Source organism: Lynx canadensis, chromosome E1 (genome assembly GCF_007474595.2).
Source record: "Lynx canadensis isolate LIC74 chromosome E1, mLynCan4.pri.v2, whole genome shotgun sequence".
In the NCBI taxonomy this organism is placed as follows: domain Eukaryota; kingdom Metazoa; phylum Chordata; class Mammalia; order Carnivora; family Felidae; genus Lynx; species Lynx canadensis.
This window is the reverse complement of record NC_044316.2, coordinates 22,473,539-22,489,439: the sequence shown is the minus strand read 5'-3', so window position 1 is coordinate 22,489,439 and position 15,901 is coordinate 22,473,539. Positions and strand designations below refer to the sequence as shown.

General features: G+C 40.1%; 1 protein-coding gene across 3 annotated transcripts in view; it reads right to left on the bottom strand.

Annotated features, from left to right (window-relative positions):
* AP2B1 (adaptor related protein complex 2 subunit beta 1) overlaps positions 1 to 15,901 on the bottom strand; it is a 129,357-nt gene that overhangs the window by 113,320 nt on the left and 136 nt on the right. For 2 of the 3 annotated variants that reach the window (XM_030296903.2, XM_030296905.1), the window contains exons 2-3: positions 9,068 to 9,127; positions 2,460 to 2,565 (exon numbers count right to left, since the gene is read on the bottom strand). In XM_030296903.2, the coding sequence (XP_030152763.1) occupies positions 2,460 to 2,565; positions 9,068 to 9,104 (143 nt within the window). In that variant the 5' untranslated portion in view covers positions 9,105 to 9,127. Of the gene's footprint in view, positions 1 to 2,459; positions 2,566 to 9,067; positions 9,128 to 15,788; positions 15,894 to 15,901 lie in introns of those variants that run through there. The other variant, XM_030296904.1, reaches the window with a different exon arrangement.

The window sequence follows — 15,901 nt, the reverse complement described above, 5'->3', positions numbered from 1 at the left end:
TCCTAATAATAAAATTGTATTTTATTACTCCCTAAGTTTTCAGATTTTGGATCTCTTCAACTAGATAGTAAATACAATGAAGGCCAAAAGATATCTACTATCATTTTGTTTAAACTATGATATGTGGGGTGCCAGCGTAGCTCAGTCAATTGAGTGTTCAAATTCTTGATTTTGGCTCAGGTCATGATCTCACGGTTCATGGTTTCGAGCCCTGCATCGGACTCTCCACTCTCACTGCAGAGCCTGCTCTGACTCCTCTATCTCCCTCTCTCTCTGCCCCTCCTCAGCTTGCATGCATGTGCATACGCTTTCAAAAATAAAACACTAAAAAAAGTTCTAAAATAACAAATGCATTTCATATTAACATATCACTTTAAAGCAAAAAAATTTGTATTTTTTATTTTTTTTTATTTTTTTTTTTAATTTTTTTTTCAACGTTTATTTATTTTTGGGACAGAGAGAGACAGAGCATGAACGGGGGAGGGGCAGAGAGAGAGGGAGACACAGAATCGGAAACAGGTTCCAGGCTCTGAGCCATCAGCCCAGAGCCTGACGCGGGGCTCGAACTCCCGGACCGCGAGATCGTGACCTGGCTGAAGTCGGACGCTTAACCGACTGCGCCACCCAGGCGCCCCAAAAAATTTGTATTTTTTAAAAAATTAAGACGATATTGTTTTACATGTTGCAAATCTCTTTAATGTCTAGTTTAAGCAATGACAGCTATATCCTCATATTTGCTCCTGCATTCAACCTGTTGTAGAATGTTGGGGTTTTTTTTGTTGTTGTTGTTAAGTTAATTTATTTATTTTGAGAGAATGTGAGAGAATGTGAGTGGGGAGAAGCAGAAAGAGGGAGACAGAATAACAAGTAGGTTCCACACACTGTCAGCACAGAGCCCGATGTGAGGGTTGAACTCACAAACCATGAGACCATGACCTGACCAAAATCAAGAGTTGCACACCTAACCGCCTGAGCCACCCAGGCACCCCTGTAGAATGTTGTTTTGACTGAAGTGTAAGAAGCAAATCATACACATATATTAACTGGAAAAGAGAGGAGTATTTTAACAGCTTTTTCAAATAACTGGATATTCTTTAATACATTAAAGCTAGACAAAGGCTTTTTCTCTTTTGTCTTTTTCAGCACACACATTAATCAGCTTAAAAGTCAGCTACAATGTGGAATCTGAAACCATATCAAACTTTTTAAACTTGCTTGCAATAAGATCTATCTTTTATCACTTAATGTGAATGGATCTTTTACCCATGGATACTTCTATGATCTATGCACTGGTCATTTAGAAAATATTGGTTGAGTTATGCAGATCCTCCCAATGACACATTTCACCAGAGAACGTAAATAATACATTAATTCATTTCACCACCAATCTCATCAGAAAAGTCTCTAAGTATTGGGATGCTGTCAAGCTCATAATGAGAGATACAAGTTTTCCAACAATCTAATTTTTACTTTAAAGCTCAAAATGGATCTGTCAATTTTTTTCTCTAGAAGTGACAGGTTCACTTTGTTCATTTTTGATAAAATGTCTCCCAAATACTGAAGATCTGATTAACTATAATTTGTCTGTCAATCATTCTTTTACTTAAAAATGGTATTCCCAATTCAAACAATCGGCTTTTTTCCAGGTCAACCAATGACACTATGTTATGCTGAAGTGCTTTATGCATAATTCCTATTTTATCGCATGGTATATTAAAAAGACCTGACTCATATTTCAAGGCTTAATAAAATACATTTTTAATGCTTCAATGAAGAATAGCCCTAAGTGAAACTGCCCTTTTTTCCTGGAAGTAAGTGGTGATGAAGAAAACAATGACTACTATCACAGTTTGGCACTGCTACCTTGATTCGCACTAAGGCATCAGCAGTGCAAATGTCAACACAGTGAAAAGGCAAATAATACCTAAGTATTACTATAATAGCCTTGACCTCATAAATCCCCCGAAAGGATTTTGGGAATCCTCAGGGGCTTGCGGATAATCTGCACGTATTTCCAAATGGTCTGGCTGAATTACGGGGAGAGCAGGGAGGGTGAGAAAACAGACTTTGTTAACGTTGATTTTCATCTTGAATTCAGCAACTGATTCTAGAGTTGTAGAGTTAAGAACATTGGCTGGAGCCAATTAAAGAACATATGAGCTTCTGCTTCTTGGTACATTTTTATCATCTCCTAAAACTACTTCAGCAACAGATCTGTAACTGTGCCAGCTCTCAGGAGGTTTTATGCTAGATCTGGACGCAAGAAAATCAAGCTGGTTTCATTCTTCAAAAAAAAGTCACAGAGTTCATGTAAAAGCAACTATACTTCCTTGTGATTTTCAGTGGGACAAACCCATTCTTATAGGTTCTTTGTTTACAACAGTTAAATGAAAAGCAGTAAAAGCCATAAAATAGGGTATGGGTCTAAAGTGACCGACAGCAGGAGTGATGACCCTTACCTAACATCCTTCCCCACAGTCATGGCAGCAATCACCTTCTTCACAGCCTCCTTCCTCTTTTCTTTCTTTTCATTGTTGAGTTCAGCCTTCAATTCAAAGATTTCTCCTACAAGAAAAGAGAACAAATTGGTAAGATCCTAGGACCAGAAAACTAGAGCAAAATACTACACTCTGTAATAAATAACATGACAGCTGACCAGAGACAGGGCAGCAACTGAAGTAGAGGATTTAAAAATTACAGGATAGGTACAATTCAAATCCCTAGAATATTAATTGACCATTGATAAAGATACCATCATTTAGGTTATGCCAGAGAGGAAGCTGCAATCCGGATCTTAGAAGTGTGGGAGTGGGGAAAAAGCAAATCTCATATCTTACTACACAGGGGAGAGAACGGCATCTGAGGGATGATCTTCCATCAGAATTTCAAGGTCCCAAGGGAAACAATAAATGTAGGCACGGGAACAGGTTCATAAATCTGTTTTCAAGCCAAAGAGACACTAGATATCAGCTCATTCACCCACTCTCAATTTCACAGATAAAGAACTAAGGCTCAAAGATCAGAGTGAGTCAGTGACAGAGCTGCCCTTAGAACTGTGTCTCCTGACTGCTGAATCCAGAGGTTTTCAACCTTGGCTAGACACTAAATTACTTGGGAGGTATTTTAAAATAATAACGGGCTGCCTGCGTGGCTCAGTTGATTGGGCATCCAACTTCAGTTCAAGTCATGATCTCGCAGTCTGTGAGTTTGAGCTCCACATCAGGCTCTGTGCTGACAGCTCAGAGCCTGGAGCCTGCTCCAGACCGTGTCTCCCTCTCCCTCTGTCCCTCTCCTACTCGCTCGTGTGTGCACACATGCGCTCTCTCACAAATAAATAAGCACTAAAAAAATAAAAATAACAATGCTCAGGCTCTATTCTGGGGCAAATAAATCAGCATGTCAAACAGAACTCTTAGGTTCATACTTTTTAAAGTTTCTCCAAGTGATTCTTTTTTTTTTTTTTTAAAGTTTATTTTTGACAGAGCAAGCAAGTGAGCATGAGCTAGGGAGGGGCAGAGAGAGAGGGAGACACAGAATCCAAAGCAGGCTCCAGGCTGTCAGCACAGAGCCTGACGTGGGGCTTGAACTCACGAACCGTGAGATCATGACCTGGGCCAAAGTCGGGCGCTCAACCGACTGAGCCACCCAGGTGCCCCTCTCCAAGTGATTCTAATGCACAACCAGGGCTGAGAATCACTGCTCTAATTAGCACTTTAAGAAGCTGACAGGCTTTAAGGCCCCATCCTATTCAACTGATCTAACAAAAATGATAATCTTGAAGCTTCAAGAATGGTACAAACCAGAACCATTTCTAAAGGCACAATCCTGAATGAGTACTCAGGCCCCACACTGGGAAATGCCAGGGATATCATCACTATCTTAAGGACCAGGCTCACCTATCTTCAGAAAACTGGCGCTGAAAGAAAAGGTAACAATCTTCCACCGGTTTTAAAAGAAAGAAGAAAATATACCACTAAGCCTATGAAAGAGAAACTGGCTACTCCCCGTTCAACCTTCCATCTGTACTCTTAAACTCTTCAACAACACTGCCTCATTTTCCTCCATTTCTAGGACTGTGCTTGATGTTCATCTTAACCAGACTTCATTCATCAGTACAGAAACAGTGGGGACAGCAAATTCTGTGATCTATTAAAGCCTCTCAATGGGAAGGATGAAACTGGTAAGAAACATAAAAGTTGACCACTAAAAAGGCTTGTGACATTAAAATCCACTACCAACAAGGCAAACAGATTAATGCTACAAAAATCAGCTTTATTTAATCAACAACTGCAAAAATAGCAGTCAGGAAAGCTGGGCCCTTTAGAGTCATGCTCCTCTCCATCAAGTCCTCAGCTGCCAAATCCAGCTCTCAGGGTTCCCATCATTTACTTCTAGGAACAGTAAAGGACAAGCCACAGGGTTTCAAAAGTCTGAACTGTGAATAGCAGCAGGAGCTGAAGAATCAAAACAGGATGTAACTGAAACTATTCCAATCCTAGCATAAACTTAAAGAATATGTTCCAGTGGCAGCTCTGGTGGGTTGTTGCAGGAAGTAAAAGGAACACAGTCTATCCATTTTTTAAAATGTGGTATTTACCCAGCCGTGATTCAATCTGTAGGTCTTAAACTTTTACAAATCCCTGAATAAAAAAAGGTTACCAGGACTCATTACAAAAGAAGGTCTGAAGAGTTAGGGGAGTTTTTTAATTATACATTTTTATGTCAACATAGACAATACCTTGGTCATAAAGCACACAAAATGTTAACAAAAGAAGAAATAAATACCATTTCAGAATGGTAAGACAATCAGAAAAAAAGCTGATAATGAATGACAAAGTGCTAATAGTTTTTGTGAAGTATAGAAAATAAAGATAGGGAAGAAGTTGGGTGAGAGCCAAAAAGGGCACAAATTATCTCATACATACAAGTTCTTCTATTTTTCTCTTCCTCCTCCCACTAATCAAATCTACCAACCACTGCTAACAGCCAGCAATGGTTCTCAATCTTGGCTACACAGGAGAAAAATGTGGGGTGCTTAAAAAATCCCCACACCCAGGCCATAGCCCAGACCAATGAAGTCAGGGTATCTCAGGTGGAGGGTCCTAGATATCAGTATTGTTCTACACTTCCCTGAGAAATTCCAATGTGTAGGAAAGATTGAAAGTTACAGACTAGCAGTTGATAAAATTAAGAAACTCACTATGTAGTTCTCTGTATTGTAATAGAAGAGTTTGTTTACCCTGACATAACTCCAAATGACCAGAAGAGGCCAGATATGCTTGCACTTTCCTGAAAACAGCGTATCAAGGAGATATGCTGTTTGCTCACTCTAGACCACCACAGTGTGCCCTCCTATTTTAAAATTAAAAAACAAAACAAAACAAAAACAAAACTTTTTTTCAGGGGCACCAGGCTCAGTCAGTTAGGCATCTGGCTCCTGATTTCGGCTCAGGTAAGGATCTCATGGTTTGTGAGATTAAGCCCCAGGTCGAGTCTGCGCTGACAGTGCAAAGCCTGCTTGGGATTCTCGCTCTCCCTCTCTCAATAGAAAAAAAAAAAAAAATCATTTCAATCTTAAAAGTTGCAAGAGTCCCCAATTGTTAACATTGTGCCACATTTGCTTTATCATATGTTCTATATATTTACATGTTTCTTCCTGAATAATAGTAAACAATAATAGTAAACTTGCAGCCATCCTGTCTCTTTAGCTCTAAGTACATCAATGTACAATTTCCAAAAATGATTATCTTATATAACCATAATGCTATGATCAAAATCAGGAAATTTAACATTGACACATCATCATCATCTAATCTATGGACTCAACTCAAAAGTTTTGATAACCTCCTTCATAGTAATTTTACCACCATCCCCCCTCAGGCCAGGATCCAATGATCAGTATGTTATATTTTACTATAGTGTCTCTTTAGTCTTCTTTCCTTAGCCTTTGTCTTTCATGATAATGACATGTATTAAAGGTTTAGGCCAGTTATTTTACAGAATGCCCTCGGTACGGGGTTTATCATGGATGTTCCCTCATGATTACATTGAGGTTATGCATTTTGACAGCCATAATTCTTAGGGGATGGTATGTTTTTCTCAGTGAATGACATCAAGAGACAAATAATGTTAATGCGTCCCATTATAGGTGATGTTACCATCAAATATGTGGTTAACTTGGTAAATACCAAGTCCTAACCCTGTAAAGTTACTATTTTTTCCTTGTGATTAGTAATTTGTGAAAGGAAACTTCAAGACTATTTAAATATCTTGTTCCTCATCAAGCTTTCACCTGGTAGTTGTTTTAGTATTCATTGATGACTCTTGCCTAAATCAGTTATAACTATGATTTATGCATGTATATGTTATTCAGTGGGTTATAATCTACTACTATGGTCATTTTTTTTTTAATATTTACTTTTTTTTTTTTAATTTTTTTTTTCTTTCAACGTTTATTTATTTTTGGGACAGAGAGAGACAGAGCATGAACGGGGGAGGGGCAGAGAGAGAGGGAGACACAGAATCGGAAACAGGCTCCAGGCTCTGAGCCATCAGCCCAGAGCCCGACGTGGGGCTCGAACTCACGGACCGCGAGATCGTGACCTGGCTGAAGTCGGACGTTTAACCGACTGCGCCACCCAGGCGCCCCTTAATATTTACTTTTGAGACAGAGAGTGAGCAAGTGAGCAGGAGAGGGGCAGAGAGAGAGAATCTCAAGCATGATCCACACTGTCAGTGCAGAGCCCAATGTAGGGCTCGAACTCACAAACCTTGAGATCATGACCTGAGCCGAAATCAAGAGTTGGACACTTAACTGACTGAATCACCCACGTGCCCCTAATGATCACTTTTTTTAATGCTCAAATTATCTCAAATTTGGCAAGTGGAAGCCCCTTCAAACCATGCTGCTCCTTGATATGTCCCATCAATTTTTTTTTTTTTGCTTTCTGGCATAAGATGTTCATGTTCATCTTGTACTTTCCCTTGATGCACCCTGGAATCAGTTATTTCTCCAAAAAGTCCTGATTCCTTTTCCAAAGAGTCCTGATTCCTTTTAGTTGGAAATGATTTTTAGAAACCAAAGGGTATTCAGTGTCCTTTGCATCTACTCTGACTTGAAAGAAATTAGGATATTTAATCAGAAACTCCATAGTGTTATGGGGCGCTTGGGTGGCTCAGTCAGTTAAGCATCAGACTTCAGCTCAGGTCATGATCTCAAGGTTCATGAGTTTGAGCCCTGCGTTGGGCTCTGTGCTGACAGCTCAGAGAGCCTGGAGCCTGCTTCAGATCCGTGTCTCCCTCTCTCTCTGCCCTTTCCCTACTTGCGCTCTGTCTCTTGCAGAAAAGAAACTCCACAGTGGACACTCAATAAATATTTTCGGAATAAATACACACAATGAATCAGACAAGATAGAAGGACCCTTGGTTCTTCAAGACTAAACTTAGTTAAATCTGAAGACAGTCAGGAGGCCGAGGCCAGTAAATTACAACGGAAACAAGAAAGATAAATTCTGAGGCAGAGAAGTTATATTTCATCCACTGGAAGAAAGGAGAAAAGGTCCATTTGAGGAGAAAAGTTGTTGAGGAATGATGTGAGAGGAATGATGTGAGAGGAATGATGTGAGAGGAATGATAGTTGTGTCACGGTTAGAATGCTTCAGTAAATATAAAGACTGCTAAATACAAAGCACAGAATCCTAATCCTGAAGAAAAGTAAATCTCAGCTTCTCAACAACAGGTTGAGAAGAATGAAACCAGTCTGTTTTTGATAGGAGGGCCATCTATCGCACTAGAAATGAACTATTATCTAGGAACAATTTTACAAAAGATGAGGAGTTTGGATTTTCCCAAGAATTCTTAGTTCCTAGACCCACAAATGTAAAAATCAGCATTACATTTCTGATTACAAAGACAATGAGGTTAATAAATGCAAAGTTATTCAAGTAATCCACAGTCTATAACCTAAAAATCATGGAATTGATTCTAAAGGTTCCCTGTTTTAAGTATAAAGAACATATTTAGACAAAGCCCAGATAAAGAATGAGGTAGATCTGGGGCACCTGGGTGGCTCAGTCAGTTGAGTGTCCGACTTCAGCTCAGGTCATGATCTCACAGCTTGTGGGTTCAAGCCCTGTGTCGCATTCTGTACTGACAGCTCAGAGCCTGGAGCCTGCTTCGGATTCTGTGTCTCCCTCGTTCTCTGCCCCTCCCCCACTGGTGCTCTGTCTCTCTCTCTCAAAAATAAACATTAAAAAAAAAATTAAAAGAATGAGGTAGATCTATATGGAGGGATATGAAAATATCAAGTTTCTATGTACTGTTTGCATGAAGTTTGTTACAGATAAAAATTTTTTAAACATATGCATTAATACTTGCATTTATATGCACAGAAAAAGACTAAGGATACACCCTCAGTTCACCTAAGGAACAAGAATAAGGAGAAAGAGAAATTTCTTCTTTACTTTTTACGTGATCTGTATTGTTTTAATATTTTAAAAAAAAATTTTTTTAACGTTTATTTATTATTGAGAGACAGAGACGGAGCATAAGCATGGGAGGGGCAGAGAGAGGAGGAGACACAGAATCTGAAGCAGGCTCCAGGCTCCGAGCTATCAGCACAGAGCCCACAAACTCGGGGCTCGAACCCACAAACCGCGAGATCATGACCTGAGCCGAAGTCGGACGCTCAACCAACTGAGCCACCCAGGTGCCCCTGCTTTAACATTTCCAAGTAAAAACTAAAAGAGAATAAATGTGCTGCTGCTTCCCTTTCTGCCTTCCTCAGACCTACCCATCTTCGACAAATTAAAATTGGATTTCATCCTTTCACCAAAACAGAACCTCCAAGCCAAAATGAAGTGCATCCCAGCTCTATCTATATTTAAAAGCCTATCCTTTAATAATTTATTCAAATACACCTTTCTGTACAAATAGTAGATCCCCAATGAGATAGTCCACAATATGCATGTCTAAAGACGTCAGAAACATTCTAGGTGGGACAATCTTACACCACAATTTTTGAAGGAACTCAAACTCAAAAGTTCTTTAATCAAGTTTTCATACTTACCTTTTTTATTGGTTGTGAAGTACTTGGAGTCAGTCATGGTTTTGGATCTTTAATGTGCACCTACAACAAGAGAAAAAAATTCCTTTATCCAAATTATTGATGTCCAGCAAGGAATTCAACTACTTTTAAGAACATTTATAATAATTTCTGTACTCAAAATTGAGTATTTTCTTCCTTACCACCGTTATTGGTGATTCAAGAGACGCAAAGATAATTAAGAATGTAACTCTTGCCTCAAGGAACTAACTGGGGCAAAATAACAGGCTAAATGGAATGGACTGATAATATGAACCTATTATGGCTTTGTAATTTTATCCATAATTATCTCAACACCTCGAAGATCTAAAGCTAGACCTTTTTGTAAACACATCTTCAATTAGGCACTCAAATATTTAAGATAAAAAAAAGTTTGTTTTGAAAGATCTCCCAATTACTTTCCATTCAGGAAAATGCGATTTACTCCCTACCTCAAGGGACGTATCCTGAAAACACATATCCTGAAGCAATGTTAAGGTCAAAGTAGAAAGAGAAAACAGTTGTGCCAACCTATTCACTATTACACTTGAGAAAAGGAATCTAAGAAAAAAAAAGACTAAATTAATAGGACAATATTCTTTCACAACAAATATCTAGAGGCAAACATGCCTCATGCATGGATTTTTTTAATTACAGTTTTCATATTTCCAACAATCTACACTTAGCCCAAAAGAATAATATTCCAAAAGAATAACATTCTTCAATAATTCTTTTGTATTCCAAAAGAATATCACTTTACAGTTAAAAATAAGGCCAGAAAAAAAAAAAAAGAGAGAGAGAGAGAGATTTATTCAGTCACCATTGCATACAAAAGAGAATCAGAACTGGCATTAAAACTTAAAAGATCGGGGCGCCTGGGTGGCGCAGTCGGTTAAGCGTCCGACTTCAGCCAGGTCACGATCTCGCGGTCCGTGAGTTCGAGCCCCGCGTCGGGCTCTGGGCTGATGGCTCGGAGCCTGGAGCCTGTTTCCGATTCTGTGTCTCCCTCTCTCTCTGCCCCTCCCCCGTTCATGCTCTGTCTCTCTCTGTCCCAAAAATAAATAAACGTTGAAAAAAAAAATTAAAAAAAAAAAAAAAAAAAAAACTTAAAAGATCATGGATCTCAGCCTCAAGTTTAATACTTCTGTTCCAATTCCCAGGAAATTAATCCAGCTGACACATGGTTTTACTAGTAAAACAAAAATGGCATGGACTGGTCACATTTCTCTCTAAATAATGAGACAATGTTTTCTGATTTGAGAAACTCAAGACTTCATCCAAAGTACTTGGTATCTTTAAATGTATTAAAATTTTCTTTTAATAATATCCCTTCTGCACTCAAAAACATGTATCTTCTTCCTTACCATCATCAACAATACTTACTACCAAATTTAGGACTGATGCCTGACACCTGCTCATTACTGTCATGCCACAACATGAGTGATCATAAATTTGGCAAACTTGAGTAATACCACATATGGCAAACAACAGTAAATATGGATCAGAGAGAAAAGACCTAAGCACTAAACAAATCGATGTAATTAAGGAAAAGGAAAAAGAGCCAAATAAACATGAAATAATGAAAACAGCCTGGCTCAAATTTGATCTCTAAAATGTGCCACTTGAACAACCTAAAGGAAATTAGACTCAGCTGAGATCTTTCCAAGTGGCTATTTACAGTCCTGATCCTTATGCAAGAGCGCTATAGGTTGTATCAGAATTTCACTGAATTCCCTTGTTAAAAGACACGAGCTAGAACTCACAAACATTATAGAATACAGAAATTCCCATTTTAGGGGCACCTGGGTGGCTCAGTCAGTTGAGCGTCTGTCAGTGTGGAGCCTGCTTGGGATTCTCTCTTTACCTCTCTCTGCCCCTCCTCTGCTCATGTTTTCACGCTTTCTTGCGTGTGCTCTCTCTCAAAATAAGTAAATAAAACTTAAAAAATTGTTTTGAAAAAAAAAAGAAATTCCCATTTTGATAGTTGTTTAAAAAAAAAATTTTTAACGTTTATTTATTTTTGAGACAGAGAGAGACAGAGCATGAACAGGGGAGGGTCAGAGAGAGAGGGAGACACAGAATCTGAAACAGGCTCCAGGCTCTGAGCGGTCAGCACAGAGCCCGATGTGGGGCTCGAACTCACGGACCACGAGATCATGACCTGAGCCGAAGTCGGACACTTAACCACTGAGCCACCCAGGCGCCCCGATAGTTGTTATAATTAAAAATTAACCTGTAACAGGGGCTTGCCTTCTGCAGTATTTTCATAATGCCTTTCTAGAAAAAATTTGAAGAATGTTATAATCATTTAATCCATTTACAATGTACACTAAATTTGAAATGGGCAAATTGAAGAAAGGGAGTCCTTCACATAAAAGACCTGGAATAAATCTGAAATTATCATGTAATAACTTACACATAAAAAGAGAGAAACGGCTATACAGAAACGATCACTAGAGCCTAACAGGAGAGCCATAGCTCAAGGCCATTATGGCTTAAGATGTTACTATGCCTATTAAGTCCAATAAGATCACCAAAACTTAAAACTTGTTTAGGATTTACAAACAAAATCTGCTCGGAATTTTTCACACTGCTTGTTTTTGCTTTTTAACATTTTATTTATTTTTGAGAGAGAGAGCGAGAGAAAGCACTCATGCTAACAGCAGAGAGCCCACTGCGGGGCTTAAACTCACAAATCATGACCGGAGCCAAAGTCAGATGCTTAACCGACAGAGCCATCCAGGTGCCCCCCCCACCCCCCCGCCCAGTTTCTTTGAAAAGGGGCACAAAAATTGTTGTTTTCTCAAGATCTCATATTCATATACACATATTAAAAAAAATTTTTTTTAAGTAACCTTCTTGCCCAGCCTGGAGCCTACCAAGGGTCTTGAACTCATGACCCTGAGATCAAGAGCTGAGATCAAAAGTTGGCCGCTTAACTCACTGAGCCACCCAGGCACACCAAACATATTAAATTCTTTTTTTTTCTTTTCGAGTTTTCCTTATTTATTTTGAGAGACAGTGTGTGACCATGAGCAGGGGAGGGACAGAGAGTGGGAAAGAGAGAATTCCAAGCAGGCTCTGCACTGTCAGCACAGAGCCTGATGTGGGGCTTGATCCCATGACCCATGAGATCACGACCTGAGCTGAGACCAAGAGTCAACGCTCAACCAACTAAGCCACCCAGGTGCCCCACATATTAAATTTTTAACAGTTTTAACCACAGTCTGTTAAACATAAAACTAACCTAGTCTGAAGTTCTACCTTTATTAATGACCCACACATTTAACTACCTCTCTTAAATTTCATTGTCAAGGAATATATTTCCCTATTCGTTGTGAGCACTGTGTTCTTAACTAGAGAATAACATACCCACCCACAAAATTTCAGGGAAGAGAGTCAAGTAATCTTAGATCCTAAATTAAGAATCTCTGCTCTTAAAGAAAGGAAAAACCTATCACTCTTAGTTCCTGCTGTTGGAAAAAACAGTAATGAAACATCTCTTACCCATACTGGCAGGAACACATTGTATTAAGTCAGTTCCTGCCTTAAGCCAAAAGAAAACTCCAAGAAAAATGAAAATAGTCTAAACAAAAACAAGTGGAAAGAGGTGGTAGTTGCACAACACTGGGATTGTACTACCTGTCACTATTCACTTTAAAATGGTTAATTTTGTTATGTGAATTACACTTCAAAAAAATTACATATGTATTTTTTAAAGGAGATAATCACAAGCCAGGGATGAACATAAGCAGATTCTCCAAAATACAAGATGGTGAAAAACGTAGCCTGCATTAGAAGCCAAAGAAAAAGAAGCCAAGATAGAGCTGAAAAAAATAGGGAAAAAAAAAAAAATCAAATATTCGCTGAAGAGCCTCAAAAACCAAGCTCTTCCCGAAAAAAAAAAAAAAACTTTTTTTTGTTCCTACAGGAGAACTCCAGGAAAAAGCAAAGGCATTATGGAGTTTGAACTCACACTACCTTTCCACCAGATCAAACTCCACAAGTCACTGACTGTTCTGAAGGCCTGCGGTTTGGCCTAGGGATATTGCTAAACAATGAAGCTATCACAGGGAAAGCACACAACCATTCTTACTTGACCTAGCCTGGAGTGTGGTGTCACTGCATTTCAGAGAAAGCTTCCCTGCACAGGATTACATATCTGGATTTAACATAACCTAGTTTCTCCCAAATATAGGTTGTGAAAGACCCTTTTTTTTTTTTAAACGTTTATTTATTATTGAGAGACAGAGCACGAGCTGAGGAGGAGCAGAGAGAGAGGGAGACACAGAATCCGAAGCAGGCTCCAGGCTCCGAGCTGTCAGCAAAGAGCCCGACGCGGGGCTTGAACTCACGAACTGTAAGATCATGACCTGAGCCCAAGTCGGTCGCTTAACCGACTGAGCCACCCAGGTGCCTCAAGACCCTTCTCTTCTATTCCTCCCTCCTCACAGTCCCCCTAAAGAAAATAAGGCAAGAAAAAAATTAATAGGGTCTCAATTTCAAATGGCTCTCTGGGAAATGGCGGCTAACTTAGACTTGGTGAGGCCACTAAGTCCCTTCTTTTCACACAGAGCTGGGCTTTACAGTTTGGTGCTCACAGCAAAAAAACTGGCAGGAGTTAACCTAATCATAGAGCAGAAAGGCCATTCGGCCATCTTTTATTACAAGTGTGAAAGGTGCTGAGATATTCCAACATCTCAATAATCAGAAATTTCAATGCAAAGATAATAGTGTCTTCCATTATCATTTAGCTCATAAGAAATCATAAGACATCTAATTACAATAGACACAAGATGTGACTTCTATTTAAATACGTCAGACTACCAGTACGCCTGGGTAGCTCAGTCAGCTGAGCATCAGACTTTGGCTCAGGTCGTGATCTCACTCATGGTTTGTGCGTTTGAGTCCTATATCGGACTTGCTGTCAGCGTGGAGGGCACGTTGGATCCTCTGCCCCCCCCTTCTCAAAAATAAACATTAAAAAAAGTCAGACTACAAAGTAATGTGTTAATATTATACAGTAAGAAGTTCAAAAGGTTTACATCCAATTCTTTTTTTTAAGATTTTATTTTTTTAAGTAATCTCTACACCCAGCATGGAGCAAGAGTAGCATGCCCTACTGAAGCCTGCCAGGCCCCCCTTTACATCCGATTCTTAACTGAAATACCAAAACTCTGGAAAATTTAAGCCTAGAAGTAAAGAAAGAAGAAAAGGAGAACGTATCATATCTAATTCACTCCTTGTCCAGCTTGGGTCAAATCCGTGCATAAAATGTAGTATTTTAAAATATGGACAGTGGGGTGCCTGGGTGGCTCAGTTGGTTAAGAGTCTGACTTTTGATTTCAGCTCAGGCCATGATCTCACAGTTTGTGAGTTTGAGCCCCACATCAGGCTCCGCCAGTGCGGAGGCTGCTTGGGATTCTCTGTCTCCCTCTCTCTGTCTCAAAATACATAAATAACTTAAAAAAAAAAAAAAAACACCTTTTTTTGAATAAATTAAAAAATAAAATAAAATATAGATGTTTAAGGGGAAAAAAAGATGGAAGAACTGGGCTTTCTTGAGTCTGTCTCTTAATTCACAGAATGTTAGCTTTGTGTTAATTTTACCACCCAACTTTCAGCGAGGCTGTCCGCAGAACACGCTATCCTTTTGCTTCGCTAGGAGTTTAAACTGTTAAGATACCTGCAAACAGTTCTCACCTTACCACCACGCTTAGTCATCATTGGAATGTGTTACACGTTTTCTTGTACAGCTGCATCTCCTTCATCTGCTGCTTTCTATTATTATTTTATAAGTGTACCCTGAGGCTAAGCAATACAGGCATACCAAGCAGGTAATTAGTCACTTAAATTGTTCCTCATTGAGACCACCTTCGTGGTCACACGGCCTTTTCTAAACTTACTGCGCTTTACTTTTAAACCACAATGATTAACAGTTTCTGGCATTTAAGACGCACTTCTTTTAAAAATCCGTTTAATGAAGCAGCAACACTTTATGTGCTCAGCTCCATAATGAAACAGCCAGGTGAGATCATTAACATCCCCGCCGCCCCCCACCCCCATAGAAGACTGCTCCTAAAACAAACAGCGTGAATAAATTCTTTCGATTCAAAGAATATGGAAATAACAGGCTGTTCCAGTTTCTTTACCTCTGGCTTAATCTACAGCCTTTCTCAAACCAGATCATTCCTGCTAAGCCCAGAAAGAAAAAATTCGGGGCTAAGATTTATCCCTACTTGCTTCCCCCACTCTCACATCGGGTCTGAACGTTTCTCCTCCCTTCCCCCCAAGTGTCAGGAATTCCTCTTCTGCCCCAGGTGGTCAAGATTCTAGGGATATGTTCCTCCATTACAAGGTGGGAGAGAGGTGTCGCTTATCCTCACATTACGGGAGACGGGAGAGGTTCGCCCATCAATGGACAAACCTGTGGGGGAATCCCTTTCCCCTTCTGCTAAGCTGGACACGTCCCACCTCTGAGTGAAAGACGCCAAGCGGGGAGGAAGGAAGGTTCTCCCCTTTGGCCTCCAGCCTCTACCGGCCACACCCCTGGCCTCTGGCCCCAACCCCCCGACCTCGAACGTATCTTCCCTCAGGTGCCCCCCAACTCCCAGCGGCCACACCCGAGGATTCCCTCGCCCCGCCAGAGCGGTGGAGTCCCTTTCTCCAACCCTCTTCCTCACAACGGTCACACCCGACGGCTCACTTCATACTCAACGGTCACGCTCCTAGGATTTCCTCGTCCCCCCGCCAGTGTCCAAGTCAACCTGGGGTCTCCCCCCAGCAGTGACGGACGCACCCCGAAGTTAGCCGCCTTGA